This window comes from Palaemon carinicauda, chromosome 19 (genome assembly GCF_036898095.1).
Source record: "Palaemon carinicauda isolate YSFRI2023 chromosome 19, ASM3689809v2, whole genome shotgun sequence".
In the NCBI taxonomy this organism is placed as follows: domain Eukaryota; kingdom Metazoa; phylum Arthropoda; class Malacostraca; order Decapoda; family Palaemonidae; genus Palaemon; species Palaemon carinicauda.
In genome coordinates this window covers 73,437,853-73,452,852 of record NC_090743.1, presented here as the reverse complement: position 1 = coordinate 73,452,852, position 15,000 = coordinate 73,437,853, and the positions used below count along the sequence as shown (strand labels likewise).

Here is a 15,000-nt window from a genome sequence, read left to right as displayed (position 1 = left end):
ATGAAGAAGGGAATACATGAAATGTAACAGATGTGAAAGGAGGCAGGATTTTTGCATGATATGCAAAGCGAAATAGAAAAAAAAAACATACTGTATTTGTAATAATTGATAGAAAGATTTTACTCACTTTATAAACTTTAGTTTAGGATACATAATAATTATGCGATACTTAAGATTTTCTGGGTGTATTTTTGTGTAGATGCAGAGTGAAAGTTTTAGTATTATTATTATTATTATTATTATTATTATTATTATTATTATTATTATTATTATTATTATTAATGATATTGTTATCATTATTATTATTATTATTATTATTATTATTATTATTATTATTATTATTATTATTATTATTTTTATTATTATTATTATTTTTTTTTACTATTATTAGCTACAACATCAATTTAAAAAGTAGGATGCTGTAAGTCTTATAGGAGGACAGTGATTGGTTTATGAATAAAATAGGGTCATTACGTTTCACGACACTTCAGGGTGATCAGCATGATTTCATGTCATAATTTGAATTAAGTGATATGTCAAGGAAACCTCAATGGATTCGTTGTCCTCCAAAAGGTGGAAGAGAAATTGTGATGTAAACATATAAATTTATTGAAAAGAAGACAAGGAACCAGTGACTAAATAGGATGTTTAGAAAACTAATTTTAATTGGTAAATGGTCAAAGCTTAACTTAGTACAGTGATATATAAATGATTTTCTAAATACGATCACCAGTAATATGAGTGACATTTTCTTTACAGGAAATGTATGAGTTTCTGGTAAAAGCATATCACTCAGCCATACCCAGAGAATTGTATATAAATAAAGAAGAAAATTGTCTATTCAACATAATAGACTGTTCCAAAGTGCATAAGAATGGAACGCATGTTAATTTGGTGATTAAATGCTATAAGGCTTGCCTATTAAAACATTTTGGCTTGGAATACTTTTGTAAAAGGCTGCTGATCGCATCCTGCAAGATACCTTTATATTCCAGAAAATAAGTCGCTAAGATATTGATTTTACTTTGAATGGAGTTTTCCATAGAATGTCCAAGGAAAAGACATGAATAACAGACAGTAGGGAAAGCATAATAAATGTTAGGATCTCCGTTTCTATTATGAAACATGAATAATGACAACTGATCCAATCAATCATGAAATTGCCAACGTGCAGTCAGGATCATCACCGCAGACGTGTGTCTGAAGATATATCAAGTAAGAATATTTTCTTGGAAGAAAGTGACACAGACTTCAGGCCAGATTTAGAGATAATCTGCAATCCTATATGAGTAATAAATGCATTAATGTAGAGGCCAGTCTAAAGAAGAAAAATAACTAAATTGAAATGAGCATGACTGCCTATACACCAGGTTCAACCTAAGTCATGCGTTATCAATCTGTGACTTCATTTCTAATGAGATGATAAAGCACCTTCCTTAAATACCAAATAATTGTTATGTATGAGACTTATCAGAGAAAGAAACAATTCCAAATGGTTTTATACTTTACATTATTTGTTTTGTTGCAGTATAGACATTGTGATAACATTGTCCCTTCCTGACGGATGTATAAAGGCATTAACAGCATAGTAATGACAAAAGTTTCAGTTGACATTAACCGATAAGTTTACGAAAATTGCGGATTTTTTCTTGTCAAATGCTTTGTCATTAAGTTTACTTGATGGAAAGGAGATGAAATCCCTAATTGGTTGATTGATTATAATTTATCTCGGCTCATAACTAAACATTCCTTAAATATTAGCAGTTTCCTTATGAAAAGTTAAAATTTAATGTGTGGCTTATGGTGAGAATCTAACCTGATTTTATTGATAAACCTTAGTCAATAAAAGCCTCCGCTTAATGTCTGTTCCATTTTAAAAAGGGGGAGGGAATTTGATTAAAGAGCTTATCAAACATTTGTAGGATTTCTCTGTAGATCTAAAATAAGCTAATAATCCTAACGGATAGACTCAGACGAAATTTCCAGCATTGGTGTCAAAATATGACATAGGCATCTAGAAATAGTCCCAGAATTTATTCTGGTCAGCTCTGTAGGAGTCAAATTTGAATCACTGGGCTGCCAAATCTCCACCCCTTTAAAAAAGAAGGAATGAAGGGGAAAAGCTTGACTTGCATCACACTGTGTAACTAAAGATTCCAGAAAAAAAGAACCTTAAAAGATTCGAAGAGTAATGCAACTATGCTTCAAGTCTGCCATGAAGAAAAATCACCATGATTAAAACAAAACATTTTGATAAATTGCATAATCTGCAGTGTTGATCATTAAAAGGTTTTACTTTTGTGATCAGAAGTCGCCAATAAGGTTACTAGTTTCAGAAAGGTGACCGGAGAGGTGTCCTTTCCTTACGCAAGATAGTAACTGATCCTGTCTGTTTTTGTTGCTAGTTTCATCGAGACCTTGGATTGACGACATGTGCTTAATAACCAGCCAATTCATTCAAGAGCGTCAGGATGCCAGATAACTGATAATCTGTCAATCAATCAATCATTCAAGAGCGAACCACTCCACCAGGGCAGACTTTACAATGAAATAATATTCTGGTGCATTGCCCCTGATATTTTAATCATTGGCAGAGGTACCTCCAATGTATATTAGTGATCATGTCAGCCTGTATCTTATTTCATTTGATATCTAACTTCCCCCTTGTAAATGTCTTCATGGAATTAGCGTTTAAACTATCACAATTGGTTCCACACGTTTTCTCACTCATGTACCTTATGGCTGTGGTTTTGCTTGTATAATGCCATCCCCTCAAAGTACCATACAACCATGTTTCATGGAAGTAGCTGCGATCACCTTGTATCTTTGTTTTTAATGTTGTCTTTCATTCGCTGGAGTTGGTATACACCAACGGCATATATTTGCAAGCTTCTTTTGAGAAAATTCTGAATTCGGTTAATTTTAACCTTTGATTTTGTTGGGCTTTTACGATTAATGTAGTTTGTAGCATTATGGTATTTTTATGTTTATTTTCAAATATTTGTTTCTTCAACTTGATTGATAATCATCATTGAAATCTGAAAATTTCTTTTGAGAACAGTTATTTTAAGGTTATATCACGTAAGTTTTTTATGACATTGAAAGGCAACAAACCATATGATTAATAAATAACAGTATTAGATACTTGAAGAAAAATAACTTGTGCACTTACATAGTTTCCTTGTTCACTTACATAATTGGCTTGTTCAAGATCGTGCACAGTGGCAGGTATGTGGGTTGTAGCAGTAGCAGGGGAGGGTGCCCCTAATTCTCCTTTGACCTGTAATAGTTATGGAATATTAAACTCCAGACAAATTTATGTATTGTATAGCTACTTTCATAGAATATCTTAACTTAGGATATTTGCAACGTTTATGTTGTTGGTGTTGTTGTTGTTGATGTTTTTCTTGTTGATGTAAAGTTGGGGCTAACGAAATGTGTTTTTTAAATGGCAGGAGATTCTAATGATTTTCTTTTTAATTTTAGTGATGATTTCTTTCCTGATAACAATTAACAAAGCTTCTGCTTTGGATAGTAACTTTTTGTAATGTCTTGAGACCTTTCTTATGGTGTATGATATATTGCAGCCTCGTTTTCTTTATAGAATACAACACTTACCAATGTCTATCCCTTTTAAAAAATTCTACTATTATTGTAATATCTATGTTAGATTTGGTTAAGATAGTCTACTTTCAGTTTTACAAATATACAAGTGTCTGAAACATTTATTGAATTATCCATGTTAGATTTTGAGTTTAAGCTACAAACTGAAATTAAAATAAATAAATAAATAAATAAATCAGCCATATCTTTATGATCTTGGAGCAAATCTGTTATCGATTGTGGAATGATGTAAAATATATGAAGCTATGACTAAATACATTTTAGCGACTGCTTCAGAGATAAGTGGGAACTGAATTCTAAGAAGGGTAGACCTGAACATACACTCTCTCTCTCTCTCTCTCTCTCTCTCTCTCTCTCTCTCTCTCTCTCTCTCTCTCTCTCTCTCTCTCTCTCTATATATATATATATATATATATATACGTATATATATATTCATATATATATGTATATTAAAAAAGCCACATATTTCAATGTCATAATGTCTGGATTCTTTTACCGACCTCGGGATCAAGGCGTAAGAGAATCCACACATTAAGGTATTAGAATATATGGCTTATTTGAATATGTGCAAATTTTTTCATTTATATATATATATATATATATATATATATATATATATATATGTATAATATATATACATATATATAAATATATGTATATATACACATATATATATATATATATAAATAATATATATATATATATATATATATATATATATATATATATGTATATACTGTATATACATATATATATATGTACATATATATATATATATATATATATATATATATATATATATATATGTACATATATATATATATATATATATATATATATATATATATATATATATATATGGGAAAATAAGATAGAAATGTAATACAGACATCATATTCTAAATCTAAGGTACACGAGCTACGTTTATCTCTTGATACGTTATCTATTTTGCGTAAACTAGAAACAATAAGTATATATATATATATATATATATATATATATATATATATATATATATACTTTATATATATATACTTTATATAAAAACACGATTTCTCTTACCTCTGCCTTAGGCACTGGATGCGTATACGCATGCGCTGTCGCGTGGGCGGCTGTGAAGGCATGCTTAAGCTCCTCCTCTTCTTCTTGTTTTAAGGAAGTACGAGAGGAGAGATTGACGTCATCTCTTATGATGACATTCGTTGCTACGCCCACTTCGCTCACGGGCGTGCACGATCCTGAAGGGGGTCCGCCCCCGCTCGTGTGCACACTCCCCGGCAGGACAGTTAGGTTGAGTCCTCTGTTAAAAATTGGGATTTTATGATTATAAATAGGCAATTTCATATCACATGTAAACCATGGTATAGGTTTACAGGATAATATTCAACAGGCTAGTATACTCGATCCGTCAAAAATGACGGCTAAATTTTTAGGTAGATATATACACACACGCACATGCTCATATATACAGGTTCAACCCTTCCACCATCTCTCACCAGGGTGTGACTAATTCCTCTCCCCCTACCCGAGGGATGAGGAGAGACCGAGAGGTCATACGTCTGGCTGTGCCACCAAGCGTGATTGGAAAGATATATATATATATATATATATATATATATATATATATATATATATATATATATATATATATATATATCCAGACACTTGCTCTTTATTATATAGGGGAGATATTCATGGTGGTTTCTAGAACACTGTTAACCTCATAGCCTTGTTTACGTGTTGTCCTAATATTATGTTCACATAGCTTTTGTGCTCATTTTAATCTTTAGTCAAAATTGGATGCCAGTTTTAAGGTCGCTCATGTATGTCAAAGGCAAGGGATAGGACAATGACCTGGAGACTGATCGTATTTACATACGATCAACGCCCAAGCCCCCTTTCCACTTAAGCTAGGACCGGGGAGCGTCAGGCAATGGCTGCTGATGACTCAACAGGTAAACATTTAGGCTCCCCCGACAACACCCCCCTTTCTAGCTAATAAGGATGGTGAGCATGAACGGCAATCGAACTCCCGTTCAACAGATTGCCTGTAAAATGTGTTGCAAATGTACAGTTAGTAATTAGTTGACAAACTTTAGTAGAATTTTCTAATTAACAATCCAAATTTAATTATCTTCATTTGGGACACGTACAACTCATGGCCTGTTCTCTTTGTGTTGCTTGAAATATAGTTAGCTCTAATGGGTCAAGCTAATACATTTTCATTCCATTCGAATAACAGTGTCTGTTACACCAAGGCTGTTAACTGGAGATGCACTCTTGCTAGTCATTTGGAACACTGATGATGGTTTATGCTATTTTTGAACGTGAGAGCTAATTTTGAGGAGGAAAGCTATTCTAATGTCTATCTTTTCTAATGCAAATAATAGAGATGACATTGATTTCCATTATATTCTACTCAAGATCTAGCCCACTTTATCTCAGTATTTTAGAATATCTTTGAATTTATTCTTTTCTTATTATATTTAGGATTCTCGCATCATCCCAATAGTTCTTTATCATTCGTTACCACACTGCACGGTTCCTAAATGACATATTATGACATAATTTATTTAAGAAGTGAAGAATTCTAAGCTGCTAAGTTGCAAGAAAGCTTTAGATTTGTACTTATTCTTGTATAGAAAATGATGGAAGCGATGAATAGGAAGAACTGTATTTACTATGTAATTTTATTATATGGAAGAACATCTAGAGCGAGAAATCATCCTAACATACCCTGGATGATCGTGCGGAGTGGGCACTCTGGACTGTGGTTGGTGCCAAGTCTCTGTGACTGCAGATACACTGATGTGTACTTCAGGTTTCGGAGGACCGTTAATGCTGCCATTGCTGCTTGAACGTTCCTGGACGTTATGAGCACCCTGGACTGGGGATCTTTCTGCTTTGATTGGTTCTTGAGTTTGTGATGGCTGTGGTCCAGGGGAAGAGTTGGCTGTGTCGGAACTCATGATTTTGATCTACAGTTTTTGATGGAGGAGTGCTTTGGGCTGTCAGGCTGATGGGGTGATTTTCTTTCTGAAAAAAAACATGATGAAATTGATGATTTATGACGGGTACCAAACCTACAGTACAGTATATATATTTAAAAAAAAAAAAAAAACTTTTATCAAGATAGGTGATATGGGTCTTTTTTTTATTACTAGTTTAAACGGAAATTCGTGAAATTATGTAGTTATTTGTAACATGGTTATGAGAATACAATTTTTGGTCGTTATATTGAAATTAATTATTCAAAAGTGTATCAGACTTATATTTACAATTTTATATAATGCATTTAACAAGATTAAAAAGAAACTCGTGAAATTACGTACTTATTTGTAACAGTTATAGGAATACAATTGCATACCGTTAAAGTATGTAAATTTTGATGTGTTCTGCGTGCAGATTCTCTGCTACAACAAACAATACAACTATAATCAAAATATGAAAACAATGACGTTATTGATAATATGATTATGATTTTGAGACAAGCTGTATTCCCAGATAAATAAAAAGAATAGGTATATTGATAACATTACTGTAAAGAGACTTATATATGATCCAGGAATTGAATGAATCGAAAATATATGAAGGGTAATTCTGATTGCCCCACTCCAAAAATCAGGGGATCCCGACTAAGTTTTGATTTCCTCACTTGAAAATCATGGACGCCCGCGAAAGTTTTGATATGCTCACTTGAAAATCAGGGACTCAAGCGAAAGTTTTGATTTGCTCTCTTGAAAATTAGGGACTCCGGCAAAAGTTTTGATATGCTCACTTGAAAATCAGGGACTCCGGCGAAAGTTTTGATATTCTCACTTGAAAATCAGGGACTCCCGTGAAAGTTTTGATATGTTCACTTGAAAATCAGAGACTCCAGGGAAAGTTTTGATTGCCTCACTTGAAAATCAGGGACTCCAGCGAAAGTTTTGAATTGCTCACCTGAAATTCAGGGACTCCCGTGAAAGTTTTGATTCGCTCGCTTGAAAATCAGGGACTCCGTGAAAGTTTTGACATGCTCACTTGAAAATCAGACACTCCGGCAAAAGTTTTGAATTGCTCACTTGAAAATCAGGGACTCCCGCGAAAGTTTTGATTCGCTCAATTGAAAATCAGGGACTCCCACTAAAGTTTTGATTTGCTCACTTGAAAATTGGGGACTCCAGCGAAAGTTTGGATTTGCTCACTTGAAAATCAGGGACTCCGGCGAAAGTTTTGATTTGCTCATTGGAAAATCAGGGATTCGAGCAAAAGTTTTGATATTCTCACTTGAAAATCAGGGACTCCAGCAAAAGTTTTGATTTGCTCACTTGAAAATCAGGGACACCCATGAAAGTTTTGATTTGCTCACTTGAAAATCAGGGACTTCTGCAAAAAGTTTTGATTTGCTCACTTGAAAATCAGGGACTCTAGCGAAAGTTTTGATATTCTCACTTAAAAATCAGGGACTCCAGCGAAAGTTTTGATTTGCTCACTTGAAAATCAGGGACCCCAGCTAATGTTTTGATTTGCTCACTGGAAAATCAGGGACCCCAGCGAAAGTTTTAATTTGCTCACTTGAAAGTCAGGGACTCCAGCGAAAGTTTTGATTTGCGTACTTGAAAATCAGGGATTCCTGCAAAAATTTTGATTTGCTCACTTGAAAATGAGGGACTACCCCGCGAAAGTTTTGATTTGCTCACTTTAAAATCAGGGACTCCCGCGAAAGTTTTGATTTGCTCACTTAAAAATCAGGGACTTCCACGAAAGTTTTGGTTTACTCACTTTAAAATCAGGGACTCCCGCGAGAGTTTTGATTTGCTCACTTTAAAATCAAGGACTACTGCCAAAGTTTTGATTTCCTCACCCGAAAAGTCAGGGACTCCCGCAAAAGTTCTGATATCCTCACCTGAAAAGTCAGGGAATCCCGTGAAAGTTTTGATTTCCTCACTCAAAAATCAATTGAATCCCATGAAAGTTCTGATTTTCTCACCCTAAAAATCAGGGACTCCTGCGGAAGTTTAGATTTCCTCACTCAGAAAATCAGGGAATCCTCCAAAAATTCTGATTTCCTCACCTGAAAAATCAGGGACTCCCGCGAAATTTATGATTTCCTCACTCGAAAAATAAAGGACTCCAATGAAAGTTCTGATTTGCTCACTTGAAAATCAGTGACACCTGCGGCAGTTCTAATTTCCATACTGGAAAATCAGTGACTCCCCTGAAAGTTCTGATTTACTCACGTGAAAATCAAGGGCTCCCACTAAAGTTTTGATTTGCTCACTTGAAAATCAGAGACTCTTGCGAAAGTTTTTATTTCCTCACTTGAAAATCAAGGACTCCAGCGAAAGTTTTGATTTGCTCATTGGTAAATCAGGAACTCGAGCAAAAGTTTTGATATTCTCATTTGAAAATCAGGGACTCCAGCAAAACTTTGGATTTGCTCACTTGAAAATCGGGGACACCCGTGAAAATTCTGATTTCCTCACTTGAAAATCAGGGACTCCAGCGAAATTTTTGATTTGCTCACTTGAAAATCAGGGACCCCAACGGTAAGTTTTGATTCGCTCACTTGAAAATCAGGGACCCCAGCGAAAGTTTTGATTTGCTCACTTGAAAATCAGGGACCCCAACGGTAAGTTTTGATTCGCTCACTTGAAAATCAGGGTCCCCAGCGAAAGTTTTGATTTGCTCACTTGAAAGTCATGGACTCCAGCGAAAGTTTTTATTTACTCAATTGAAAATCAGAGACTCCTGCGAAAATTTTGATTTGCTCACTTGAAAATCAGGGACTCCCGTGAAAGTTCTGATTTTCTCACTTTAAAATGAGGGACTCGCGCGAAAGTTTCATTTGCTCATATGAAAATCAGGGACTCCTGTCAAAGTTTTGATTTCCTCACCGGAAAAGTCAGCGACTCCCGCGAAAGTTCTGATTTCCTCACCTGAAAAGTCAGGGAATCCCGTGAAAGTTTTGATTTCCTCACTCAAAAATCAACGAATCCCGCGAAAGTCCTGATTTTCTCACCCGAAAAATCAGGGACTCCCGCGAAAGTTTAGATTTCCTCACTCCAAAAATCAGGGATTCCTCCAAAAATTCTGATTTCCTCACCCGAAAAATCAGCCACAAAGGACTCCAGTGAAAGTTCTGATTTGCTCACTTGAAAATCAATGACTCCTGCGAAAGTTCTAATTTCCTCACCCTAAAAATCAGTGACTCTCGTGAAAGTTCTGATTTCCTCACTTGAAAATCAGGGACTCTTGCAAAAGTTCTGATTTCCTCACTTGAAAATCAAGGAATCCCCCAAATGTTCTGATTTCCTCGCTTAAAAATCATTGACTCCTGCGAAAGTTCAGATTTCCTCACTCGAAATTCAGAGACTCCTGTGAAAGTTCTGCTTTCCTCACTCAAAAATCAGTGACTCGTGAAAGTTCTGATTTCCTCACTCGAAAATCAGTGACTTCCACGATAGTTCTGATTTCCTCACTAGAAATTTAGGGACACCTGCGAAAGTTCTGATTTCCTCACTCGAAAATCATCGACTCCCGTGAAAGTTCTGATTTCCTCACTTGAAAATCAATGACTCCCGCAGAATTTCTGATTTCTTCACTCGAAAATCAGGGACTCCTCCGAAAGTTCTGATTTCCTCACTTGAAAATCAGGGATTCTTGCAAAAGTTTTGATTTCCTCACTTGAAAATCAGGGACTCCAGCGAAAGTTCTGATTCCCTCGCTTGAAAATCAGGGACTGCTGCGAAACGACGGATAAACCACCGCACCAATAGAGATGCCAAATGCTGGGTCGGAAGTGATCAATAATCAGCAATATTTCGGAAGCAAAGATGAAAATAAGTTTTTGTTTGCAGATGGAATCGAATGGTGTTTTTGAAAGCATAGATTTTTGAGATTTTTTATTTCATATAGATAAACTTGTGCAAGCTTCCTACCCTTGAACGAGTAGCGCGCACTCGTACACACATACACACACACACAAACACACACACATCGAATAACCTACAGAAACACGCAATTTCAAAGCGTGAAAACATTAAGTGAAAAATGAAACATCTCGTATATTTTTAACCTTTTCGTCTCTTTGAAAATATAAAAGCAATATTTCTTAGATGGTAACCAGCAGTTTTTACCACATTTATTTGGGCATTGAGAGACAAGTTGCAGTCAAGAAATGCGCCTAGATCACGAACTTTACTAGATATCGGTACCGAGTCATTATTTATGTTTATTTGAATATCACCCATGCTTTTCACAGTTTTTTTTTTCTCCCACAACAATAAACTCAGTTTTATTCTCATTTAATTTTAGTTGTTTATATGTCATTCATTGTCTAACACTATCAAGGATTCGGTTTAGAGTTTCAGTAATGTCGTCTATATCATCTATGGAGAAGTAAAATTTTGTGTCGTCTGTTAATAGTGTGAACTTCACACCATGCCTTTGTAGTATTTTCAATAGACTGATGGTATAGATGCAAAATAAGATTGGGCTATGTACAGTCCCCTAGGGTACCCCTCTGTTTAAAGGTTCGTATGATGAATAAGAGTTTCCAATTTGTATACAGTAATTTCTACCAACCAAGTAGTCTTTCAGGTATTCAAAAGCTTGATCTTCAACGCCGATGAACCGCAGATCATTTAGTAGCAGTTCATGCACAACTGTATCAAAAGCAGCACTGAGATCGAGTAATATTAAAATACCACATTTATTTTCATCCATCATTTCCGCCATATCATTTACAGCAGAGCAGATGGCTGTCTCCGTAGAGTATAGTTTTCTGTAAGCACATTGGTTGTCTGGCAAAGCTTCTATTACTTCTAAGTGACTGACCAGTTGTTCAAGAATTACGTATTCTAGCACTTTTGAAATAAAGGATAGATTCGAAATAGGTCTATATGAGCTTAATTCCTTGTTATCCACAACACTTTTCAGAACCGGTGTGACTATAACCATTTTCTCAGATTTGGGAAACTTACATTCATCAATACTTGCATTTGCTATTCTCATAATTATTTCTACTAGAATAGAAAAGTTTCTCTCTCCAATTACTTCGGATATTGGCACAGGATCAATCGCGCAGTTTGTTTTCTTTGTTCTCTTGATAACCTTGGTTATGTCATCTTGTGTTATGTTGTTAATTCTCATTAATCTTATCTGTGTATCGGGTGTATCATTAATCTGTTGTTGAAAATTTACAAATGACCTGGTTATATTTTCAATTTTGTTTTTAAAGAATACTAGAAAATATTTGCGAGTTCCTGGTCACTGTATCCATCAGGTAGCTTTTTTTTTTGGTTTACATTTCCCATTATACCATTTAGGAGACGATATAACTTATTTATATCTGTTGCTGCTTCGCGGATCTTTTCTCTTATAGTATTCACTTTTTTCCTTCTTAGTAGGTAGTTATATTGACATGCAGCAGTTTTGTATTCTACCTAAGTACTTTCAGTTTTTAACCTATTTCACTTTCTTTCTTTTCGTCTCTTTTTCCTCTTTTTCACTAAAGTCTCTCCATGAAACTAAGGAGATTGGACTTTAACAGTTATAGTCTTTTCCATGAGTGGACTCATGATATCATATTCACTTTTACTTACTCTATTATAAGTGGTCGTAGCTCCCAACAAACGTTGGTTATCATGATCACAGGGAATTTTGTAACTTCTTCAATAGATACGGTAGAAGAAAAATTTGATTTATGTCTGATGTTTATTTTCTTTACTACTGCATGTTTCTGTAGAGGTAGTCTAAACGTAATAAGTTTGTGCACTGGTGAGATAATACATTTTTCTTCAACATTTATATCAGATACAATGTTATTCATTCCATCACTCAAGATTAGGTCCAACGTATGCCCAGTTAAAGTAGTTGTACAGTCGACATTATTCACAAATTAATATGATTCTAAAAACTCACTGAATGCCAAAGCGTCAAGATTTGATGCGTCATCCATCCAAAGACTGAAGTCTCCACAAATAACTAATTTATTTTTCTCCTTGATAATCATCTCAATGAATGCACTGAATTCTTAAAAGATGATACTAGTATTTGTTCTCGGAGGTTTGTAGACTGTTACAAAGGATATTTTTCTGGTTTTTGCGTAAAGTATATTTCTATATATTCAAAGCTTGTTACACTAGTTCTTTTTAACATTTTGAGATTTGAGTAACTTTTATGAATAAAGAGTCCGACACCCCCACCAGACCTACCCTTTCTCGGAATGTGAAAGAAGGTATGTGTGTGTGTGTGTGTGTGTGTGTGTGTGGGTGGTGGTGGGGGTGGGGGGGGGAGTCATTTCAGTGATCTTAGCCTTGTCACAGACATTTAACCATGTTTCAGATAAGGCTAGATGTGCAAGTAATTCTCGTTTATCAATTATCGAGTATTGATAGTTTTGTTACCAACAGATTACATATTTAAGGAGCCATAGTTTATGACATCCTTAGTATCCATGATCAGTATTTTCTGCTAGTCTTTTCAATTCCAACTCAAAATCTTTGCAATTTCTTTAATTTACTTTATGGTTATTTGGTTTGTTTAACTTTGTGGAGTTGATACAATTTGGCATTTGCAAGTTACATTCCTTGGTGGAAGGTTTTTCTGAACATTTCCTGCAGACTTACCATCAGTTTTAAACTTGCAATAATTTTCAAAATGTTCATACCTCTGACAGTGGTGGCAGGAGATCCCCTGGTACCTATCACGTATGTCATAAGTACCCCATCGTAACATAACTTTGTCACCATTATCGTGAATAGCCTTTCAAAATTCAGGATCACATTTCAACACATAGTGGGTAGTCCCACTTGCAGCATTTTTTCTTCAGTACCACACATCTTCTATTCTATGTTTTAGATTTGGTCTAGGTAATAATTTCTTTGAATCAAGGCTTTTACTACTTACTCTTCATCATTGTACACATTGCATATCAATATTTCAGTTTTTAATTTTCCGATTTTTCTCGTTTCGTTGTCGGAAGCTAATGTCTGAATTTTGTTTGCAGCCTCTTCTCTGATCATTTTGTTAGCAAAGTTTACAACAACATTTCCCTTTGAAGTTGGCCTCGTGTTAAGTATTGGAATGTCTTTAAGTGCCTGCTCAACTTCGTGTTTTCTTAAAGTAATTTTAGATGCTGTATGTGTTCGTTTAATTACCGTTTTTTTTTTTCTTCCTTAACTTTGTCAGCGTATGTCATTTTATCTGCTTTTGTGTCCATTAATGTTTGAAGTGTTGCCTTAGTTGATTCCAGATTCATAGCAAGATTATGAACTTTCTCAGTGAGGTCAGTAGTCAGGGTGGAATTTGCTGCGTGTGGGCTGAGGTCCGCAAATTTGTTTTCCAATTCAGCAATTCTCGCGTCTAGTTCGCTCAGAGCCTCTTCTCTTATACTCGGTTTTCCTTCAATTTTGATATATATATTACTTGGCTGTTCTGGCTTCACCTACGCAGTGAGAGCATAACAAATTTAGGTTTCTTATTTCATTATCAGTGATGCCTTGCACACATTCCGAAGGAATTATTTACATTCAGTGAAGTGGTCTCATTATACGTAAAATGGTTATCATGATGAAGTTATTGAATTTTTTCATAACCATTAGCAAACACAATGAGAGAGAGAGAGAGAGAGAGAGAGAGAGAGAGAGAGAGAGAGAGAGAGAGAGAGAGAGAGAGAGAGAGAGAGATGGTTTAAGTAATACTCATTAAATCTAATAAAATTAAATTTCAACGCAACTTTACAAAGAAACAAATACAAATTTGGTGTAACATTTAGCCATCTACTACAAGACAAGGAAGGCCTTACTGTCGAACTGTATAATATGATGGATTATCTGTACATTTCTTATTGCGATCACACCCTATCTATTATTTCCGGTCTCCCTCCGTGATTTCACATATGAGGAAGACCAAGTTGGGGGCAGACATGGTGTACTGTTTCTTCTCACTTTGGATTCTCCATAAGATTAACTAATATCTTTTCTGTGATATTCTAAGAGAGAAACAAAAGATAAAACACGACTCAGGTCGAGTGTTGAACGGAGCTCCGCGCAAAACATGTCTACACCTTAGCGGCACTCACTCACTCAATTTTGATCAATTCTATTATGGTATTCTTGGAGAAAGTGTAATATCACCAGATAGATCAATTGAACTGGATTAGTAGTTTGTATTTGTATCTGCCCTAGAAGTGACATAGTTAAATAATAGTAAAAATCATAAAAGAATATCTTTTATGATGTTCGAATCCCACAAAATTTTTAAGCTTTTAGACGTTTATGTATATAAGAAAAACAATTAAACCCCGATTTTACTGTTTCAAACGTTCGGACTAGGAAACTATTTGCAAACGTTCGGTTAGGTTAGGTTTAAACACATGAAAGCTACAGT

General features: G+C 35.0%; 1 protein-coding gene across 6 annotated transcripts in view; it reads right to left on the bottom strand.

The window, feature by feature from the left end:
- Nucleotides 1-15,000, bottom strand: part of LOC137658673 (GATA-binding factor 5-B-like) — a 126,520-nt gene that overhangs the window by 69,686 nt on the left and 41,834 nt on the right. For 5 of the 6 annotated variants that reach the window (XM_068393621.1, XM_068393623.1, XM_068393624.1 and 2 more), the window contains 3 exons: nt 6,361-6,660; nt 4,687-4,924; nt 3,173-3,280 (listed from right to left, as the gene is read on the bottom strand). In XM_068393621.1, the coding sequence (XP_068249722.1) occupies nt 3,173-3,280; nt 4,687-4,924; nt 6,361-6,593 (579 nt within the window). In that variant the 5' untranslated portion in view covers nt 6,594-6,660. The remainder of the gene's footprint in view (nt 1-3,172; nt 3,281-4,686; nt 4,925-6,360; nt 6,661-15,000) is intronic. The other variant, XM_068393626.1, reaches the window with a different exon arrangement.